We start from the raw sequence: 23,501 nt of genomic DNA, 5'->3' as shown, positions 1-23,501 counted from the left end.
AATTTTTTGGCTGTGCCATGCAGCATGTGGGATCTTAGTTCCCTCTCCAGGAATGAAACATGTGCCCCCTGCAGTGGAAGCCCAGAGTCCTAACCACTGGATCTTCAGGCAAGTCCTGGAATAACTTTAAATGGAGTAAAATCTGTGAAATATTGAATCACTATGTTGTGCACCTGAAACTAAGATAATGTTGTAAATCAACTACATTTTAGTTAAAAACAAAAGCAGTCTATGGCCATACCACCCTGAACACACCTGATCTCATCTGATCTCGGAAGCTAAGTAGGGTTGGGCCTGGTTAGTACTTGGATGGGAGGCCGCATGGGAATACCAGATACTGTAGACTAATAATTTTTTAAAAAGCAAACAAAGAAATCATACTTATTTGGAGATAGTATTGAAGTGTGAACTCTTTAAAGGAGTCTATTAAAAGTTCCTTTATTCCATTTTAGCAACAGAGGGTGAGCATGAGCTCTTCGCTGGTCACTTGCTGAGGATACTGGAGACTTCTGAGCCCTGCATTCTCAGTATTGGTTGGCTGCTTTGACCTAAATGAGCCTCATTGTAGAGACAGCAGGACCTAACCTGGTTGATAGCATAGTAAGAACACTCAGTTCATGAAATGATAGGGAAGCTAGTCAGTCATGATTTCTCTACTTCCAAATAGAAACAGAATCATTGACATAATTTTGATCCGTTAAAAGTTTAAAAAGCTTTTTTTTTTTTTAATCAGTATGAAGGCATGGATTCTAATGTGTATCATGCATCTTCTTCTATTGAAATTACTCATTTTTATGCTCAAATTGTTCCATCTTTGACTGGTAGGAGCTAGTTTGACTCCTCGATCATTTTGGCATAACCCTAGTATCTTCATCTATTTTCTTGCATTTTGATGTGACAAGATGTCCCAGACTCACAAAAAGAGATCTTTTGACTTAGCAAGGCATATTGGGAAATGGTGTGTTGTACCTTGAATTTTAGAATGTATGGGTTTTGAAAGAATTTTCTTCACTTTCCAGAATTGCTATTTTACAAAATATTTAAACTGAAAGAATCCTTACAATGATACTATTACTTAAAAAAAAATTTTTTTTATAAACAAAGGATATTTAAAGAAAGATAGGTGGAATGAGCAAGGAAAACAAAGAAAATAGGACATTAGCTTGAAGTACAACATCTGGCTTGAGATCTGTTCCCAGTAAATTTTAGGGTATCCCTTTGAGCAGACTTCAGAAGTGTGAATGAAATTTGGCTAAGCATATCACTTTTGTTTTCAAATTATAGTCCTCCGCACACAGATGTCTTACTGCACAATTGCCAGTTTCCTGCTCTCCTAAAGCATCCTCTAAATGTTTTTCTCTCTCCCCTTCACCTCTGCCACAGCACCCCACATCAGCTTCTCAGTGAAAAGTATTTGGATACAGATTTATTCTCTTCATGGCATTTGACAAAGCAATATTTTTTTGTTGCAATTTGCTTATATGAAGCTAGATATTGTTGATCTAGCCTTTGTGAAAAGTTTGAACCATGATTTGGAATAGATACATTGACTACTGGTAAAGTGTTGTTCCAAGGCCCTCACTGGCTATTTCAGTAACTTTATTTATTTCATCTTCCTGGTTTGGTATTTGTAATATGTTACTTTTTTCTTCCTTTCTATGTTTGTAGTAAAACACATTGGATTTAGAGATAGACCTGGGTTTGAGTCCCTGAACAGCCACTCATTAGTTTATGACCTTTCCCAAGTTGTTGCTTATTCTTTCTAAGCCTCAGAAATGGGTTTGTAGTGAGAATTAAATGAGAATAATGCATTTGGGTAATTGGCATCCCGACAGTTTAATTTGGGATTCAAATTCAAGCTCCTTTATTTACTGTGGGAACTTAGGCTACTTACTTACTCTTTTATTTTCATTTAAAAAATGCATGTCATGTCTATATCAGGGACATTGCAAGAATAATATAGGATATATGACCAAACTAAAATATTTAACCCACCACCTGACACATTTTAGTATGAGAATTTTAACTTTTGTTATATATTCTGAAAGGCCTTTTAACATGAAAGTATCTTAATAAAATGAGAGAAGATGCTGGACATTTTAATCTGTAAAACGCCCATTGATTTGGGTATTTTTTTATTTGAATTAGCAGAACATCAGGCGATATCATAAGATAGTCCTTTAACTTTTATGTTATCTGAAGGTTATCTGGAGTTGTGAATGGATCAGAGAAAGAAAAACAACATCAATTGATGCACAGTTGTTTTTTTTGTTTGTTTGTTTTGCCACACAGCTTTAGGGATCTTATTTTCCCTGTGAAAGTGAAGTAGCTCAGTTGTGTCCGACTTTTTGCAACCCCGTGGACTGTAGCCTACCAGGCTCCTCCCTCCATAGGATTCTCCAGGCAAGAATACTGGAGTGGGTTGCCATTTCCTTCTCCAGAGGATTTTCTCGACCCAGGGATCAAACCTGGGTCTCTCGCATTGCGGGCAGACGCTTTAACCTCTGAGCCACCAGGGAAGCCCTTACCAGGGATCAAACCTGCAACCTCAGTCATGAAAGCACGGAGCCCTAACCACTGGACCACCGGGGAATTCCCTGCACAGTTATTCTTGCTTGGAAGACTTGTCTGTAAGGATAATTTCAAAACTTGAATGATTTTACCTTCGTTCTTAAGAATTGCATGTACTGATTTTTTTTGTTTGTTTGCTTTTTAAAAGACTGAAATATAGTAATTGATGTACAATACTACATAAGGTTCAAGTGTACAACATAGTAATTCACAATTTTTAAAGGTTATACTCCATTTATAGTTATTATAAAATATTGGCTATCTTCCCTGTTTTGAACAGTATGTCCCGTAGCTTGTTTATTTTATACTAGTTTGTACCTCTTAAGCCCCTACCCCTACTGTGCCCTTCTCTCCTCCCCTCCCCACTGATAACCACTAGTTTGTACTATTTGTGACTATTTTTCCATTTTGTTATATTCACTAGTTTATTTTTTAGATTCCACATATAAGTGACAGCATATGATACTTGTTTTTCTTTGTCTGACATATTTCACTTAGCATAATACCCTTCAAATCCATCTATCTTGTTGCAAATGGCAGAATTTCATTCTTTTTTATGGCTTTTTTTTTTTTTTTTAGTATTCCACTGTATACATATACACTGCATCTTCTTTATCCATTTGTCTATTGATGGACACTTAGGTTGCTTCTTTATCTTGGCAACTATAAATAATACTGCTAGGAACTTTGAGGGGCATGTATCTTTTCAAATTAGTGTTTTTGTTTTTTTCAGATATATATCCAGGAGTGGAATTTCAGTGTCATATGGTAGTTCTATTTCTAGTTTTTTGAGAAACTTCCATACTGTTTTCCATAGTGGCTGCTCCAGTTTACATTCCTATCAATAGTGTATGAGCATTCTCTCTTTTCCACATCCATGCCAACATTTGTGGTCTTTTTGATGATAGCCATCCTGTCAGGTGTGGGGTGATATCCCATTATGATTTCAATTTGCATTTCTCTGATGATTATGATGTTGAGTATCTTTTCATGTGCCTGTTGGTCATCAGTATGTCTTTGGAGAAATGTCTGTTCATGTCTTCTGTACATTTTTTAATTGGATTGTTTGTTTCTTGATGTTGAGTTCTATGAACTGTTTTTATATTTGGGATATTAATCCCTTACCAGACATATTATAAGCAAATATTTTCTCCCATTCAGTAGGTTCTGATGGTTTCCTTTACTGTGCAAAAGCTTTTAAGTCTAATTAGGTCCCATTTGTTTTATTTTTTTTCCTTTAAGAGACAGATCCAAAAAAAATTGCTCTGATTTATGTCACAGATTTTTTTAGCATGTGCTGTTTTTAAAACAAAAGATATATAGCCTGTTGCCTTTTTTTTTTTTTTTTTTTTTAAGTTGTGCAATGTGGCTTGTAGGATCTTAGTTCCTTGACCAGTGATTGAACCCAAGGCCATGATACTAAAAACCCTGAGTCTTAACCTTGGACTGCCAGGAAACTCCCTGTCCTTTTTCATAGTCACCATTTTGTGATGTCAGTTTTAATATTTTGAAGATAATATTAGTGAATCAGTATCTCCAAATGCTACATCGGGTATAGTATCAAACGCAGTAAGTTGAATCATAATTTATGGATTTCTTTATTGCTTGAAGATTTGGCATTTCCTAAACAGAACTTCTCAAATGTGTTGTAAGCTCAAGTGCATCTGAAAAAAATCAGATTCAATGAGTGGAAAGGGGAATGAAGAACATATTAGGTAAGTAGGTAATTGACCATTAGGTAATGGCTTGGATAGGTATTTTGTATGTTATTTTTTTATTATTTATAACATCAAGTATTAATATAGGAATTCACACCTTATTAGTTGTGACAAGCCAGCGTCCAAAATGGCTCCTAGTGATCCTTACTTTCTGGCATTTATGTCCTTGTGTAGTCCCATCCTAAACGTACGTGGTAAGATGTATAGCCAACAGGATATTACAGAAATGATGTGTGATTTCAGAGTCTAGGACATAAAGGACTGCAGCTTTATCATTGTTCTTTTGGATCACTTGGTCTGGGGGAAGCCATCTGTCATGTCATTAGAACATAGAAACTGTCCTATGGAGAGATCTACATGATTAAGAACTGAGCCTTCCTGCCAACAGTCATTGTCAAGTTGCCATCTTGGAAGCAGATCTTCCAGCCCCAGTCAAGCCCACAAATAACCGTAGCCCAAGCCAGCATCCTGACTGCAACTGTATGACAGATCCTGAACCAGAACAGCACAGCTAAGCCCCTTCTGAATTCCTGACCCACATAAATGGTATGATATGATAAATGGTTATTACTGTTTTAAGACAAAGTTTTAGGGAATTTGTTATGCAACATTAGATAATCAATACGCTGATTATAAATGATTGTTAGGTCATACTAACTGCTTATAAATGATTGTTAGGTTATACTAAGTGATCATGTACATAAGGAATAGCCAACTCATAAGATTTCCCTTTCAAATTAATATTAGGACTCAACTATACTGATAAGGACATTAGCAACTATCATCATCTTCAACTAACTCTCCCCCACCCCTCCAGTCTTTCCATCACACAAGCCTGGCAAAACATTAACTCCGACCTAACTTTGGCTGCCTTTTACTTCAGGGCTGCTAAATGCTATTGGAAAAAAATGCTTAACTGTGCCAGTTGCCGTTATGAATTCCTGCTTTGCAACCACAGCTGGATCCCCAACACTATCCTAGTAGTATCCTTAGTCAGCTCTCATGGCATTTTATTTAGGTTATTTCAGATTTACATTCTCCATTCTCCTTAGATACTTAGGTATTACCACAGGCTCGCTCTCTCTCAGCAGATCACCTTTCTTCTTACAGAGAAAATAGCTTATCTGCATTCATCCTCTCCTCCAATTACAATAAAGAAGGTATTGCTCTTACTGTCTCTAGTTTATCCCTTGGATCCCACCCTACTTTCTTCTCAAAAATTACCCTCCTATACCTTAAACCTCTCTTATAGGATCCTTCTTGTTAGCTTTGAAACAGTCAATTTAGTTAAATCTAATATTTATGTATACGAGCTCTTAGGAAGTATTGGTTAACAGTGTAATAACATTTGAAATGGGTTCCTGATTGTATAGCAATGTAAAAAGTTTTGAATTCAGACTAATATTCTGGCCTCAGCTCTGTCACAAACTCCCTATATGACAATGAGCGGTTTTCTCTGTGCTTTAGTTTCCTAATGAGTCAAATAAGAATGATATCTCTGGGAGAAAGCCTTCTGAGTAAAATCATAAATGCGAAGGGCTTAGTAGCCAGGTCAGAAATGCAGAAGTCTTCTGGTTTTATAGTTGAGTTTATACTTGTGATCATGCCAGGCAGCATTTCATGTACAACAAAGTAAAGCATGATTCTGACTGGGAATGAAATTTAGGGTATGTGCCCTGAGTAGATAAATAGGGAAAAAGAGACTATGATGAAAACAAATGTAAATACACACATATACACACACATATACATAAATACATATATATATGTGTATTTGGCTGTGCTGGGTCTTTGTTGCTGCAAGAGCGATCTTTCAGTTACTGTATGAGGGATCTTTAGTTTTGAACTCTTAGTTGCAGCATGTAGGATCTATTTTCCTGACCAGGGATGGAACCTGGGTTTCTGCCTTGGGACTGGGAAGTGTTAGCCACTGGAGCACCAGGCAAGTCCTTTTTTTTTTTCCTCTTTTAAAAAAGAGTTTCCTTAACTAATATACATTGGCTGATCTAACCTGTGCTTCAGGACATAACTCCCTTGTGTATCTTGGGAGGCTACTTAATTATTGAAGGAGCTCAGTTTAATCTCCTTTTGTTATAACTGCATAGAATATCCAGTATTGATGAAATAATAATGAGTACATTGGGTCATCTTAAGTCCATCAAAATACAACATCAAAATGATAAAGCAGGAAAGGAGCTTGGAAGAATAACTATGTGAATACATGCCCAAAGTACTGATTTATTAATTAAATATTCTCTTCAGATGAAAGGTATTACATTATAAGATAACATGATCCAATTATCTATTCTATTTTAAAAAATCACCCAGGAAATTCCCTGGCGGTTCCACGGTTAGGGTTACGTGCTTCCATTGCAGGGGGCACAGGTTCCATGCCCGGTTAGGGAACTAAGATCCTGTATGCTGCACAGTGCGGCCAAAAAAAAATCACCCAAACTTAGTGACTTAAAACAATTTTAAAATCTCTGTTTCAGTGGGTCAGGAATTTGGAAACAGCTCAAGCTGTACATCTCTGGCTATAGTCTCTCAGGCAGTAGTAGTCCACTGGTGGCCAAAGCTGGAACAGAGTGGGGCTGGGATCAGCTGGTGGTGGTGGGCATCTCTCTTCATGAAGTGTCATGGCTTCTGTATGCAAGCTGCCTGGAACTTGCTCAGAGCACAGCAGCCTCAGGGCAGTCTGTCCACTTACTCAGTGGCTCGGGTTCCAGAAAAAAAGGAGAAAGTTGTGTAGCTTCAGAAGTCATACAGGATCATTTCATAAACTGCCACATTCTCTTGGTTGTATGTGAATCACAAGCCCACTCAGATTCAAGGGGAGGGGAATTAGGTTCTACTTGTTGATGGGGTGGGTTTCCTTGGTGGCTTAGTGGTAAAGAACCCACCTGCCAATGTAGGAGATGTGGGTTCAATCCCTGGATCAGGAAGATCCCCTGCAGAAGGAAATGGCAACCCATTCCAGTATTCTTATCTGGGAAACCCCATGGACAGAGGATCCTGGTGGGCTTCAGTCCTTGAGGTTGCAAAAGAGTCAGACGTGACTTAGCGACTGAAGTGAAGTGAAGTGAAGTTGCTCAGTCATGTCCAACTCTGCGACCCCATGGACTGTAGCCTACCAGGCTGCTCCCTCCATGGGATTCTCCAGGCAAGAGTACTAGAGTGGGTTGCCATTTCCTTCTCCAAACAACAGCAAAAATTGATGGGGCAGTGGCAAAACTGCTTTGCACAACAGCATGTGGGATGAGGAATATTTTTGTGGCAATCTTTAGAAAATACGCTTTGCCATAGTGATCTTGTTGTTTAGTTGCTAATTCGTGTCCAACTCTTTGTGATCCCATGGACTGCAGCACACCAGGCTTTCCTGTCCTTCACTATCTCCTGGAGTTTGCTCAAACTCACATCCATTGAATTGATGGTGCCATCCAACTGTCTCTTCGTCTGTTGCCCCTTCTCCTTCTGCCCTCAATCATTCCCAGCATCAGGGTCTTTTCCAGTGAGTTGGCTCTTCACATCAGATGGCCAAAGTACTGGAGCTTCAACTTCAGCATCAGTCCTTTCCTTTAGGATTGACTGGTTTGATCTTGCAGTACAAGGGATTCTCAAGAGCCTTCTCCAGCGCCACAGTTCGAAAGCATCAATTCTTGGGGGCTCAGCCTTCTTCGTGGTAATCTAAATGAAAGCAAATACTTGTCTGTTGATGAAAGAGAGGGGGAGGGCAGAAAGAGAAAGAGGTCCTCATGACTCACCAGACTAAAATAATTTAGACAAACCCATCAAGGGGGATGGGCTTCCATGGTGACTCAGATGGTAAAGAATCTGCCTGCAATGTGGGAGACCTGAGTTCAGTCCCTGAGTTGTGAAGATCCCCTGGAGGTGGGCATGGCAACCCACTCCAGTATTCTTGCCTGGAGTATCCCCATGGACAGAGGAGCCTGGCAGGCTATCATCCATGGGGTTGCAATGAGTTGGAAACGACTGAGTGACTAAGCACACATCAACGGGGACAAAGGGAAGGAAAGTTACATGGCTGAAAATAGCCTGGAGTTAAAACTCCCCTCTGGGTCCTCCCCACCATTCTTTGCAAAACAAAGAACTCTCTCACCTGAAGAAAAAAAATGGACATTAAGGTAGATTGTGCCCAGCTCCCAGTCCGTCCAGCCTCTGGCCATCCCCAGAATTCCTTGCCCCCGCTGTTTAAGAGATAACTACTCCGAACAACCTTGGAGAAGAACAGGCTCCCTTAAGACAGTAGATTTCCACATATATGCCTGTATATACTTACTCTTTTCTTGGGTTAGTACAGCAGCTCACTAATCTGACTGCTGCCCCTTCTCCCCTCATTAAAGGTAATCTGACCTGTTCCTATAAAGTGCCAGTCTCAGTCTTTTTCCGAACCTCGCCTTCTCTAACTCCCTTACACAACACAAAACACTGTGAGTGCAGGTGTGTAGCTGTGAGTTACAATTTCTCCTTTCTTTTAAAAATATTTATTTGGCTGCATCGGGTCTTAGTTGTGGCATGTGCGATGTAGTTCCCTGACCAGGGATCCCTGCATTGGGAGCCTGGAGTTTTAACCACTGGACCACAAGGATGTTCCAACAATTCCAAATATTATCAGCCTCTTGTGTAAACAATCCCCAGGATGTATGGTGTTGGTGCATAGAGTTCAGCCAAAGAAAGTGATGTCAAATTTTTTTACCTCGTAGGAAATGAAAGTAAAACCTGTTTTAAACCTCAATGTTTTAACCTCTCACTGAAAAATAAGTGCATGTGCCACCTGGCGGTGAGACAGTCAAATATACATTCTGTCCTATTGGCTGTACATATGGAGTTGTCATCAGAGATAGCATTTACTATAAAACAAGTCTAACATCTGGAAGTGCATGTGTCCAAACAAACAGCCAAAACACAAACACAGAGAGGGGAATAGGACATAATAAAAAGAAAAGAGTGTGTGGATGAGCCAAATCATCCTCCTTTTCATTAATCCTAAATTCTTCTAATCCTCTGTCCCATTGGCTTTTCATGCACCTTCAAATCCAGTAAGGAGGGTATGTTGTTGTTAGTTGCTAAGTCTATCCTATGCCACCCCATGACTATAGCCCTCCTGGCTCCTCTGTTCATAGGCATTCCCAGTCAAGAATACTGGAGTGGGTTGCCATTCCCTTCTCCAGGGGATCTCCCTGAAGCAGGGATGGAACTGGAGTCTCCTGCATTGGCAGGTGGATTCTTTACCCCTGAGCCACCAGGGAAGCCCAAGGTTACGGGAGACAAGAAATTAACGAAAATCTTTGCTACTACACTGTTGGGTGTAAGGTTGTTATTCCAAATGATGACCGTAGTGATCTAGTTTACAAATGTGGGCTCTTCCACCCCTGTTGTCCATTGTCCCAGCACCTTCTGGACCCATTAGAAAACTTACTGTAGCAAAACTAGGGCAGCCTAGCATTGGTCGGTCTCTTAACAGTGAAAAATATCATTCGTTGTTTATGTGAAATTTTTAAATAGACATCCTGTGTTTTATGTGGCAACCTGGGAAGTGTAGCTGGAGATCTGAACCTCCATGAGCGCTCCAACAGGAGGCTTCTGGGCCTTTCTGGCCCGAGAAGGATGTGCTAGGCAGGGGCGTAAGGTGTGCTGCCAGCCCCCAGGCCGCACCAGGGTCAGGCAATTCGGAAAACAGCCCAGAGCACCACGGCGAAAGCCAGAGCCCAGGAGCCAGAGCTAGCCGCCCGACTCCAAGATGGCGCCCTCGGCCGCTGCCAGCTGCCAAGATGGCGGCGCGGGACCGCGCCCGCGCTCCCGGCCTCTCCTCCCCCAGCCTTCCTCTGCCGGGGAGCGCGACTCGCGTCGCTGTGCGCCTGTTGCCCTTCGGCCTGGGAGTACCGGCCGGTGCCCGCCGCGTACCATGCGGCTCCTAGGCTGGTGGCAGGTTCTGCTGTGGGTGCTGGGGTCTCCTGCCCGCGCCGAGGAGAGTGAGTACAGGCTGGGGCCGTGGGCGGCGGCGCGGGAGGCTGTGCGTGAAATAACCGGCAAGGTGGTCTACCTGGGCGACGCTCTGTTATCTGCGCGAAGGCCCGGATCTGCGCGCCTCGCCTCTTCCTGGCGCCCTCTAGAGCGCCTCTCTCTACGTTGTCCTGACCTCTTTCCTCCGGTGGTCCCGGCTCGCGGTCCGGGGTGGGAGGCGCTGGGGCGGGATGCCCCGACAGTGTATTAGCGCTTACTGAGGCGTACCCGCATGTGCTGAGCACTTTATTATTAATGATAATGATAACGAGTAGCCGACCTGTACCGGGTCGCAAAGAGTCGGACACGACTTAGCGACTGATCAACAACAAACGTGCCCTTAGTAGGAGCCAGGAACTGTGCATAGTACTTTCTATTATGTTCTCCTTTTGTCTTCCCACCGAGATATGTTCTGAGTATCCCTGTTTTGCTGATGAAGATGCTGAGCTCAGAGAGGCTAAGTAATCTGCCTACATTTGTGCTTCTGGTAATTGGCAGAGCCTGTATCTCTCATTGCAAAGCCCACGATTTACTTTGCACCCTGCTGGACCACTTTCTTAAGAAGGTCATTCTTGCTCAGGTCCCTGTGTGAAGGATAGATGGGAACAACACAGCAGACACTCCGGGTAACCCGCAGCTTGCCAGATCATGCTCTTAGGCCCTCCTCCGTGGGGGAAGGCAGCCACCTGGAGGCATGGCTGGGACTTAGCCTCATTGCTCTTTCTCCCCACCCCTCACAGCTCTGTTAAAGTCCAGACCTTTTGACCTTGCTTGTTATTCAGAATTTACCAGAAATACGCGGGCTTCCCAGGTAGCGCTAGTATTAAAGAACATGCCTGTCAATGCAGGAGACAGAAGAGATGCAGGTTTGATCCCTGGGTGGGGAAGATCCCCTGGAGGAGGGCATGGCAATCTACTCCAGTATTCTTGCCCGGAGAACCCCATGGACAGAGGAGCCTGGCGGGCTACAGCCCATGGGGTCGCAAAGAGTAGGACACAACTGAAGCGACTTAGTGCGCATGCGTCAGAAGTATGCAGGTCCTTCCTTCTGCAACAGTGTCCTGGAAAGAGGCAAGGCAGCCGGCTTGCTGAGTGATGAAAAGTAATGAAAACACTCATTATATGCCAGGCAGTATCCTTAGCGCTTTTTGAGCATCATTTGTTATTTTTATTCAAAAGAACTTGTTTCCCTATCACAAAAATTGTATAACCATACCATCAACAGCTGCAGAGTCCGTAGGGTTACATCAATGGTGGAGAGTTCACTGGGTATTTCCAATGTCCTTAAGGTCATAAAGGAGAAAAAAAGGAAAAGAAAAAGTACTCAAAACAAATCCAAAACCCATGATGACTTTGGGGAGAGATGTCACATGACAGTTTCTGTTTTCTCTTATTCTGACTCAAAATTCTAACTCTGCATCACTCAGACTTCCTTTTGATTTTCTGTGAGGGAAATCTATCTACTTGTACATGAAGGCGATCAGGAGCACCAGATTCTATTTTGTGCCCTGATTTTTTTCTCTGGAGATTCTTTCAGGATGTTGGCATTCTCCATTTGCTTTAGGGGGCCTGGAATGTTGGTTAGGTTCAGAGAGAGCAGATATCTACAGAGCTGGTGCATTTGAGAGTGGGGTTGGCTCCCCAGTCTGCCACCTTTTGTTCTTCTCCAGACTTTTAGCCTCTCTGGCTTCATCTCCTGCTCTCATCTTAAGAACAATCCAGTAATCATGTTGAGTTTGACTTCTGATTATACATGCAGTACATATTTATCAATGCAAGGCTACAGAAAGACTGCCATCCCCACCATCTTGGCAGAACTCCCTGTCCAGGCACCCAACCCCTTCCCAGGGTCATAGTCAAAACAGTGCTTGACCCACTTCTGTCAGGACCTGCCTTGCTTCCCAAACCCTGTACTCTGCTGTATCTAACCTGTCATTTCTCCCTGCTTATCTGTTTTCCCATCAGTTTTATGTCCTTAAATTTATCTTATGTCCTAAAAACCAAATCCTGTCCCTTAGCCCCCTACCTGCCCATAACAACTACCTGCTCTTTCTTTTCCTTTTCAGAGCTAGATTTTCAGAAAGAATTGTGTATATTTATACATTGATAGATGCCACATGTAAGAAAGATCATACAGTATTTGTTTTTCTCTGATTTATTTTACTTAGCATAATGCCCTCAAGGAGGTCCATCCATATTATTGCAAATGGCAAGATTTCCTTTTTTTAAATGGCTGAATAATGTGATATATATATACACAAATATAATATCACATTAATATGTTATTAATGTGATATTAACATATTAATGTTAGTATGTGTGATGTATATATCACATTTTCTTTATCCATTTGTTCATTGATTGCTTTCCTGTCTTGGCTTTTGTAAATAATGCTGCAGTGAACATGGGGGTGTATATACCTTTTTGAGTGAGTGTTTCTATTTTCTTTGGATAAATATCCAGAAGTGGAATTGCTGAATCACATGGTAGTTCTATTTTTTATTTTTCGAGGAACTTCCATACTGTTTTCCATAGAGGCTGCACCAATTTACATTCGTATTGACAGTTCATGAGGGCTCCCCTTTGTCCACACCCTTGTCAGCATTTGTCATTTCTTGTCTTTTTGATAATAGCCAGTCTAACATGTATGAGGTGCTATTTCATTGTGGTTTTTACTTACATTTTGATCTGTTTTTTTTATATCGTGTGTTCTCTGCATCTACTTTTTAAACATGTAATGCAGTTGCTGTTTTAATAGCCTTGTCTAACAATTCTGACAACCGTGCAAGTTCTGGGTCAGGTTTGATTATTCTCATTATGGATAATGAGGAGAATTTCCCTCCTTCTTTGCACGCCTGGTAATCTTCGACTGGATGCCAGATGTAAATTTTTAGTTTGTTGAGTGCTAGGTATTTTACTATTCTTATAAATACTCTTGAGCTTTGTTCAAATATCCACTTATTTGAACACAGTTTGATTCTCTTTTCAGGTTTGCTAAATGAGAGCAGAACTGTATTTACTTTAGGGGAAATTGGGCCCTACTAATCCGCCTGCCAATGCAGGAGATGTGGGTTCAATCCCCGGGTCAGGAAGAGATCCCTGGGTCAGGAAGATCCCCTGAAGGAAGAAATGGCAACCACTCCAGTATGCTTGCCTGGAAAATTCCATGGATGAGGTCGAAAAGAGTTGGCCACAACTTGACAATTCAACATGCACGCACCAAAGCAAGTCCCTTTTGTGCACTCTCCCCAGGCTCTGTGACTTACGAGGTTTTCCAGTGTAGTGGGTGGGGACAGGCCCTATTTCCAGTTCTCTGTGTGTATTGGGTAACTGTTATCTCTAAACCTTTTGAGTGGTTCTTTCCTTGGTTTTGGGGAGTTTACTTACCTGCATATGCTGACCAGTACACTCAAGGAGGCCCCTCCACAGATGACCGGAGTGCTTTCTGCAGCTCTCCCATCTCCAGGGTTCTGTTGTGCAGGCCCTGGCTTTCTTAGTCTTTCTGGACCCTCCATCTCAACTGAGTCAAGGCAGGAACTCCCCAGGCAGTAAGCTGGAGCTGTTGTAGGCTCTTGTTGCCTGTTTCCTGTGTTTTCAGTGGTCACTGTCCTTCCCTGTCTCAGTCTCCTGAAGCTGTTGTTGCACATATTTGACTGTTCTGGGGGTTGTTTCAGGAGGGAGAGTAAATCTGGTTTCTGTTTTTCCACTTAGCCTGAAATGAATTCCCGGAGAGTGTTTTTGAATTGCCAAGTGAGTCTGCAGACATCTGTGGAAATGTTCTTGGAGACATTATATAAGCGTGCATGCCTTAGGAAGCTCCCAGACCCCTCCCCAGCTTTGAAGCCAGTTGGTCATTCACACTCTGGTAGGCACGCTCTTTTGCGCGCAGGACTCCTGCCATAGCTGCTGGCTCCCCGGCCATATGGTGGGCTCGTCTGGGTGTAGCTGCACTCACTCCTTACGCAGAGTCTGGCGGTTGTTGTTGAGGTCGTGAGAGGTGGAGGGCAAGAGTCATTATCACAGAGGTGAGTGGAGCTTGCTGTATGGATGTGTGAGGCTGCCTCGGACTCCTCCCTTACCCAAACCTTTGGCTCAAGCCCCATCTAGTGGCTCCTGAGTGAGAGGAAAGCCTCCTCTCTGGCTGCTGTCCCAGCTCTGCTGGGCACATCTTCAAGCACTCCTGTGGGCTGTAGCCCAAGGGCAGCAGGCAGGAAAGCAGAGGCCAGTGGTGGAGGCCACCCCAGGAAGAGCTGCTGCTAGCTGTAGTGGTGTTCCTCAGGCAGTGTGGCCTGGCAGCCCTCTGAGGTATCTTGCAGGGAGGTAAGGCCCGCTCTGAAGCAGTAGTCGCAAGACTTCGCTCCTGTTGCTTACTGCTTTGTGCCATTGTGCATCACGCTGAACCTCTTGTACTTCAGCTCAGTCATCTGTTAAGTTGCCTTGGTAGCCTTCATCCCGTCCATCTCTCAGAGCTGATATAATGGGTGCAAAGATGCTTCACCACAGTAGAATCTTCCATATTTTTCAGTTGCCCAGTTGTGTCTGACTCTTTGCGACCCCATGGACTGCAGCACGCGAGGCCTCCCTGTCCCTCACTACCTCCTGGAGTTTGCTGAAGTTCACGTCCATTGCATCCGTGATGCCGTCCAGCCATCTCATCCTCTGACACTCTCTTCTCATGCCCTCAATCTTTTCCAGCTTCAGGGACTTTTCCAATGAGTCATCTGTGCGCATCAGATGACCAGAATACTGGAGCTTCAGCATCAGTCTTTCCAGTGAATATTCAGGGTTGATCTCTCTTAAGACTGACTGGTTTGATCTCCTTCCTGTCCAAGGGACTTTCAGGAGTCTTCTCCAGCACCACAGTTCAAAGGCGTCAATTCTTGGCATTCTGCCTTCTTACGGTCCAACTCTCACACCTGTACATGACCACTGGAGAATCTTCCATAAAGCCATCATTATTTTCTTGGATAGTCTCATCAAACAAATTAAATTGTTAAAGTGTTTGTATTGTATTTTCCTAATTGAATGTCTGAAGTGGAATGTTTTTGCTTGTAATCCACATGGCAAGCTGCAGGTTTCACGTGAAGCTGTGTGTTGGTCCACTTCCAGGCATTCATTAGTCTGGTACCCCCTTGTGATCTTCTTCATGACCTGGAGAATGATGGGTGGCTCTCTGATAGTTTAACAGGAAGGTAACTTTTTACTCTGGAGGGGAAATTTTTCATATTTGAGAACTGTGATTCTTTGGGATTCATTTATTTTGAAGTCAAATATGACTGTGAACATGCTGGCATGTTTTAGTTGCAGAGAAAAGAAGTCACTTATGGTCAGAGGAGCAGCCTGCTTACCCATTCCAGGTGGGGGCTGTGTACATGAGTGAGGAGGTGCCTTCCCCTGACCCAGCGGGCCAGGACCCGTCTGCAGAAGAGACGGAGGCAGTGCTGGGGCTGGATGCTGACGGCAACCACATGGTGATGTTGTCGGTGATTCCCGGGGAAGCCGAGGACAAGCTGAGCCCAGAGCCCAGCAGCGGCACCTGCGGGGCCGGAGGGGAGGAGGACTCGAGGTGCAACCTCCGGGAGAGCCTCTTCTCCCTGGACAGAGCTGGAGCAAGCTTCTCGGAGAGAGAAGAGGAGTACTACGCTGAGCCCGACGTGGCGGAATCCGACCCCACCCCAACTGAGGACGCCAACACCACCGAAAGTCTGAAATCCCCAAAGGTCAACTGTGAGGAGAGAAATGTGACAGGATTAGAAAATTTCACTCTGAAAATTTTAAATATGTCACAGGTAAGAAAAAAATATTTAGTACTTTTCTCCTTTTCTGCACGTTGATTTTATGATTTAATCCTCTGTCATCTTTCACATGCAGAGTCATAATCTTCATCATATTGTAAGTGGGATGGCATTTAGTGGCTGCATTGGTGAAAATTCACTTGACTTTTTGTGATGTATGTAGGGAAAGGAGGAGATATAACTAGTGTTGACTATGCTTTTTAGGTGGCCTAAACCTAGTCATCCTTGGGGTAATCTCACCACCAAGCCTTGTGATAAAAATCCCCATGTACAGGGAGGTGTTTGGTATCAGAATCATAGCACTTTTCTTCTCAATGAAGTATTTATTATGGAGACATAAAAATGAGATATCTGAGTTACTAAAATTGTAATTTAGCACTGCTTGGACCAGTCATGTCCCTGAGAAGTTTGTTATATTGATGGAAAGTTTTTTTTTTTTCCTCCAGAGAGTATGAACCTAGTGTTTACTCTGGACTGAGAGCTGACACATTTGTCCAGGCCAGGCATGCTTTCCAGCTAGTTGGATAAATGGTGATCCTAAAGAGAATACCAGGATTCTGACTGATGTTTTCTGTCAGATTGTTAAAGCCAGAGAGCAGAATGAATTCAGGCTGCTTATATAAGAAGAGAATCCTAGCTGTGAGAACTGTAGTTGCTTATTTTATTATTATTTAAAAAATAGTTATTTATTTGGCTGCGCGGGGCATTGGTTGAGGCACTAGGAGTCTTCAGTCTTCATTGCAGGCTCGTTAGTTGCAGCATGTGAACTCTTAGTTGCGGAGTGTGGGATCTAGTTCCCTGACCTGGGATTGAACCTGTGCCCCCTGCATTGGGACCACAGAGTCTTAGCCACTGGACCACCAGGGAAGTTCCATGTGATTGCTTGTTTTAAACTAGGGTGCATACAGTACATTGAGCGCCCTCCAAGGCAGGTGTCACGCCCTGCCCTCGGTGCCTGGTGAATGCTGTGGCTCAGCTGTGTGGACTGTTGTGTGACTGTTCCATACATAACCGGGAGAACGCACTTTGAGTGGTCAGAGGTAGCGTGGTGGCAGGGATGATGCACCCTCAGACTGAACTAACCTTTGGCTGAATACATGGAGCTGACTGCTTAGTATAGACTTGGATCTGCTGAGATTATAGCTTGGGCTTGAGACCACAGTGCTTTAATGATTCTGTTAGATTGTGTGAGATGCATAGTTCTAAGATTGGGACATTGGCTTGTACCCTGTGAGTACTTAGTGTATGAATTGAAGAATTATGAAAAATATTAAAATTGCTCTATAATGATCTTAAGAAAGCTTAGAGGAGGAACCCTCCTCCACTGTTAGTGGGAATGGAAGTTGGTGCAGCCACTATAGAGAACAGTATGGAGGTTCCTCATCAGATTAAAGTTAGAGTTGCCATATGATCCAGCAGTCCCACTCGTGGGCATATATTCAGACAGAACCACAATTCAAAAAGATATATGCTGGGACTTCCCTGGCACTCAGTGGTTAAGACTTTGTGCTTCCACAGCAGGGGGTGTGTATTTGATCCCTGGTTGGGGAACTAAGATCCCACGTGCCACATTGCATGACCAAAAACAAATAAAAGACACATGCACCTTTGTGTTTATAGCAGTACTATTTACAGTAGCCAAGATGTGGAAACAATCTAAATGTCCACTGACAGATGAGAGGATAAAGAAGATGTAACACACACACACACACACACACAGAGGAATATTAATCAGCCATAAAAAAGAAAAAAAATGTCATCTGCAGCAACGTGGATAGAACTAGAGATTATCATAAGTGAAGGACAGCGACAAATACCGTATGATATCACTTAAAAATTGAATCTAAAATACAACACAAATGAACCTATCTACAAAACAGAGACAGACTCACAGACAGAGAACACACCTGTGGCTGCCAAGAGGGAGGCAGTGGGGGAGGAATGGATTGGGAATGGGGGATTAACAGGTATAGGATGGACAAACTTATATGTAGGATGGATAAACAACAAGGTCCTACTGTATAGCATAGGGAGTTATACTCAATATCCTGTGATAAACCATGATGGAAAAGAATATGAAAAGGAATATATGTATGTATAACTGAATCACTTTGCTGTACAACAGAAATTAACATAACATTGTAAATGAGCTATCCTTTATTAATATACATAAAAAAAGGAAAACCTTGGAGGAGAGTCGGTGACATGTCATTTATTACTACTTTTCTGCTGATCTGTGGATCCATGTGGGTCCACCCTGGAAGGTTCTCAGGTGCTACACCGCTGTCTCCCTCCCGGCCCTGCCCCCACCTCCTCTCCCTGGCATCCGTGGTGCTTCCTGCCCTTGAGTATCCTTCCAGAAGAAGTACCCATCCTTTACTGCCGACTTTAACACTTTTTGTTTCTTTTGCCACAGGACCTTATGGATTTTCTCAACCCAAATGGTAGTGACTGCACTCTAGTCCTGTTTTACACCCCTTGGTGCCGATTTTCTGCCAGCTTGGCCCCTCATTTTAATTCTCTGCCCCGGGCATTTCCAGCTCTTCACTTTTTGGCACTGGATGCATCTCAGCACAGCAGGTATCTTCCCCTAGTATCTTCCTCAGTGGGGTTTATGTCTCATCCCATTGGACGATGGTTACAGTTACTTGGGGCTCGTTATCAGTTAAGTTAGGAGCAGAGGAGGGCTTGAGCCTGAGCTTTAAGATGGAATTGAGGGAAGGAGAGACAGTGTGAGCAGTGAGAATTGGCACATTCCTGAGGGAGACTTTCTGGAGGCTCCTTAAGAAGAAAGACTGTTCTTCCCCTGGTGGAATTTAAAGATGGCTCTGCCTGATGGCAGGGGCGGGGGCAGAGGATGTGTTAGGGTCCTGGCCAGACTGAATTAGCAAAATTAGCATCCGAACTATGTTCTTCCTGTGTGACTTTCACCTGCAGCGTAGGTCCCCAACCTAGCAGCCTAGCCCTTGGCACCCCTGTTTTATGTCTGCTAAAGATTTCTTTCTTTCTTTTTTATTCTTTTTATTTATTTATTTTGGTTGCGCTGGGTCTTTGTTGCTGTGCATGGGCTTTCTCTAGTTGCAGTGAGCCTTCTCTAGTGGTGGTGAGCCTGGACTACTTTTTCGTTGCAATGTGTGGGCTTCTCATTGCAGTGGTTTCTCTTATTTCGGAGCATTGACTCTAGGCGCCCAGGCTTCAGTAGTCACGGCACTCGGGTTCAGGAGTTGTGGCGCATGTGCTTTATTGCTTCACCGGCTGTGGCTGTGGTATCCTCCCGGACCAGGGATCGAACCTGTTATTGGCAGACAGATTATAATCCGCTGTACCACCAGAGAAGTCGTTTTTTTAAAAAATTCTTTTCTTTCCTTCTTGCCCTCCTTTCTTCTTTCTTTCTTCTTGCTTACATTTATTCTTGAATGCATGTTCTTAGTAGATATTCGATAAATTTGATGAATTATTTTAGGACTTTGATATACATTTACCCTTGTTTTGTAGTCTTTCATACTGTTCAGTGGGGTTTTGTCTTTTCTGAATGTTCAGTAAGATAAGTTACAAAGAACATAGTGCAGATGTTAAATATTTTCCCTGTGACTGGGTCTGAGCTAATAAACCATGTCCTCCTCTCCTGCTGTAAGTCAGATGCTACTTCTTAGGTCACATGGTGGTTGTATGTGAATAAATTTGGGAAGTTTGGAAGATGGTCAAGTTGGTGATGAAAATGAGGCCCTGATTTTCAGTGTGGATAATGTTTACCTGAAATTGTTTATGAAGAAAGAAACTGCCCCACATTTCCCACAAAGGCTTCAGGGAAAGATCTCAGTGGCCTGGCCCAAGGTTACAGACTGATTGGAAGGACGTTTGAAGTCACTGTCCAGCTTTGCCCGGGCCCTCCACTGACCCCCTAGTCAGCAGGGCTAGTTCGCAGCACCTGCTCAGCACTCTTTGCTTATGGATCTGACACCAGCTTCCACGCTATCCTCTATTCCCTGCAGGCTTTTATCATCCCTTTTGTTGCTTCTTCATCTCTGTGCATCCTTCTCAGTGCCTGGCATGGTGCCTCAGTTATGGAGAATAGAGGATACTCTGTCTTATTGTATTGTGGGACATGTATTTGCCTCATATGTTAATATTTATGTTACAACATGCTTCAAAAGAAAAAAATCCTGATTATCCAATATTACCATTTTATTAGTGGGGGTAACTGAGGCTTAGAAAGGTTAAATAATCTGCCCAAAGGTCACACAGCCGGTTCAGTGGCAGAACTGAGGCTTGAACCCAAAACATTTTGACTTGTACTACTGCTCAGTATTCTGTAAAAGTTGACACAGTACTGCTCAGGTCGTGTTACTTCTGAGTTGTCCCAGCTTAATTGTGATCTTCCTGGCGTGTTTGTTAGATTGTAGATTCCTTTGCACCGACTCACAAACCTAATTGCTTATCCATAAGTTGAATCTTTTATGAGGGATGGAAATGAGCATTCTGGAGAGTTTGAAGTTTCTTCTGTCAAGTAAATTGATACAGTGTGCTTTGTCCATGCATTGGAATTTTCTGGTCTGATTTGTTTTGGCTGTTAGGAACAAAAGTAGTGGAATAATTGTGTCAGGGGCAGCTCCACATTGTAATAGAAAGCAAGTCAGAGAGCAGAATGGGAATGCCCCCAACCCTGACCCATGAGGAAGGCAGTCAGAAACAACCACAGCCTGTTGTTTCAGTGGCAGAAGCCTCCACAGGTCACAGAAATCTGATCCTTTCTCATGTATTTCCATCCATTCTGATACCATACTTGTGTGAGGAAGCCCACTGTTAATTCAGGTTTTCTCTCTTGTAGCCTTTCTACGAGGTTTGGCACTGTGGCTGTTCCTAACATCTTGTTATTTCAAGGGGCTAAACCAATGGCTAGATTTAATCATACAGACCGAACGTTGGAAACGCTGAAAATCTTCATTTTTAACCAGACAGGTATGTAGAAATAATATGCTGTAGAAGACGACATTTTATTGCTGGAGGAATATGCCTTCTGTGGCTTTTGATCAGCTATTACTCTTAAGTGAAGGATTCAAGATTGGCTTTGGGATGTAAAACTTCTTTTCTGATGAAATGTTGTGGTCCTGTTAAATGTCTATCAATCAATGGCAAGCTTAACATGATTAGGTAATATTAATATGATTATAGATAGCTTTGAAAAATGTAACAGCTTTATTGAGATAACATTCGCATGCCATACACCTATAGATACATTTTTACATACATTATTCATTTAATTGTAATATTTACACAGAAATATGCGTCAGTCACTAGTGCCTGTGACTAGTGATGAATTTTCACAAAGCAAACACCTTGAGTAACCAGTACTCAGATTCAGAAAGAGAACCTTATCAGCCCCTTTTCCGCACTATCACTCCTGTTCTCCCCAAGGATAAGCACCATCTTCACTCCTACTATCATAGTATAGTATTCCTCGTTTTTGATCTTTGAATTAATACAGACATACAGTATGGATTCTTCGGTGTCTGACTGGTTTTACTCACCATTATGTCTGTGGGATTCATCCACATTGTTGTGTATGGTTGTGTTTTTTTCATTTTTGTTGTTGTATGGAGTCCTATTTATTAATTCAGGTGTAGATGCTATTTTAATTCCTGAATATTTGCTGAAACACAGGCCCTTATTTTTATGTTGTAGAAGTCTGAGCACTGAATACTGAGGAAATTTCCTTCATCGGAAAAGTTCACTCCTCATAAGCTTCAATGCCTCAGTTATGAGCACCCACTTTTTCCTGAAATATATTCATTGGAAGTGAATAAAAATTATTATACCTTCCATATATTCTTAGCTGTATGTAAGTACTTAGATCTAACACAGAACAAAGAGCTGAATTACCTTATGGGAGTAACTAACTACCAGGTATTTAGTTATTCCATGTCTTGTAAAGGATCCCTGCTTGTCATTTAGATTGATATGGAGAAGGGAAGCCAATTTGTTCAGTGCTCTCACAAAACTTAGAACATAAGTGAAATCTATGTAATCACTTTGGTAATCACTGATCCCAGTGTTGGTTGGTTGTTCTAACAATTCTTTCAGTAAATTATTTTAAAACATTTTGAATTTAGCATTACTCACACTGTGACAACATTCTGTAGACTCCTGAGAATAGCTTTACTAAGTTGTTGAACTTTGGTCTTGAAAGAGAACAAAAGACACCTCATACAATGCACCGACTAAGGCCTTTCTGGTGAGTTCACTGAAATTCTAGTGTTTTAGCTTTGAACAGCTGAATGGATTCCTGCTCCTTTGATGTGGTGGAGAGAAGGGCAAGTTACAAATTACACTGACAGGCAAGTGAAGCCCATCCCAGGTATACTAGCTGTGCTGTTTAAGACTACATATCATTTTGCATGCCATGCAGAATACTTAAGAAAAATCTGTAGTGGGAGTGTTTTCTATCTCATTTGAAACAAAACTGATTTCTCTTTCAGGTATAGAAGCCAAGAAAAATGTGGTGGTAACTCAAGCCGACCAAATAGGCCCTCTTCCCAGCACTTTGATAAAAAGTGTGGACTGGTTGCTTGTATTTTCCTTATTCTTTTTAATCAGTTTTATTATGTATGCTACCATTCGAACTGAGAGTATTCGGTGGCTGATTCCGGGCCAAGAGCAGGAACATGCGGAGTAGTGACAGACTCGAAGGACAGCTGGGAAGAATTTCACTCCTTCTTTTCAGAGACTAATGCTGCAACTTCATGTATTTTCTCCAGTGAAGTGTTGACTTACAACTTTAGTCAGATTGAAAGAATCATGTGTTTGCTGAACTGTTGAATGTGTAAAAAAAAATTATAAACTGATGTTTTAATTAGTCCTATAATAAGCAAATGCAGACATATTCAGTAGAATTCACCATTCTTGTTTTTACTACTTGAACATTTTAAGGGAGTAATCCAGTTTGACATGTGAAGATGTATTCTCGTGGAGTAATGAACAGAGTGACAGTATGCTTACTTAGGCAGAAAAAAGACTTTCAGATTGTGGATTTAGAAAACTGTTGATTTCTTGTATACACCTAAGAAAGTTGATTTTCTGTTCATTTGTCTTTTCTCTCCCAGAATCAGTAAGCAGGAAAGTGTTCTTCTATGGGAAGAATAATTAGGATCAATAGGTGTGACCTTACAAGTAGCAGCTGATGGGAAAATAAAGAGTCGGATACTGTGGTGTTTGTGACCTCTGCTTTCACTGAAAGGATCTGAAGTGGTTTAAGAAGTTGTTTCTGGGTAAGGCAGATGTTAATCAGCATGCATTAACTGAACCTTAAAATGTTCTTGGCCTTCTGCTAGGTTTAGTGAAAGCCGAAAGAAATATAAAGTACTGTTGTTGCCCACAGTTGATTATGGTCTAGTTTAGG

At 42.3% G+C, this 23,501-nt stretch overlaps 1 protein-coding gene and 1 non-coding gene across 2 annotated transcripts; both read left to right on the top strand.

The window, feature by feature from the left end:
* Positions 1–227: 227 nt before the first annotated feature.
* LOC122441037 lies at positions 228–346 on the top strand. The gene has a single exon (XR_006269182.1). It is a non-coding gene; the product is annotated as a 5S ribosomal RNA (ribosomal RNA).
* Positions 347–10,032: 9,686 nt separating this feature from the next.
* On the top strand, positions 10,033–23,308 carry TXNDC15 (thioredoxin domain containing 15). Its single transcript, XM_043465473.1, has 5 exons — positions 10,033–10,279; positions 15,612–16,099; positions 18,522–18,685; positions 20,934–21,064; positions 22,582–23,308. The coding sequence occupies exons 1-5, from the start codon at positions 10,048–10,050 to the stop codon at positions 22,776–22,778; spliced, it is 1,212 nt and encodes a 403-aa protein (XP_043321408.1). The 5' UTR covers positions 10,033–10,047; the 3' UTR covers positions 22,779–23,308.
* The last annotated feature ends 193 nt before the right edge of the window (positions 23,309–23,501 follow it).

Source organism: Cervus canadensis, chromosome 4, assembly GCF_019320065.1.
Source record: "Cervus canadensis isolate Bull #8, Minnesota chromosome 4, ASM1932006v1, whole genome shotgun sequence".
In the NCBI taxonomy this organism is placed as follows: Eukaryota; Metazoa; Chordata; class Mammalia; order Artiodactyla; family Cervidae; genus Cervus; species Cervus canadensis.
This window is presented reverse-complemented; position numbering and strand designations above follow the sequence as displayed.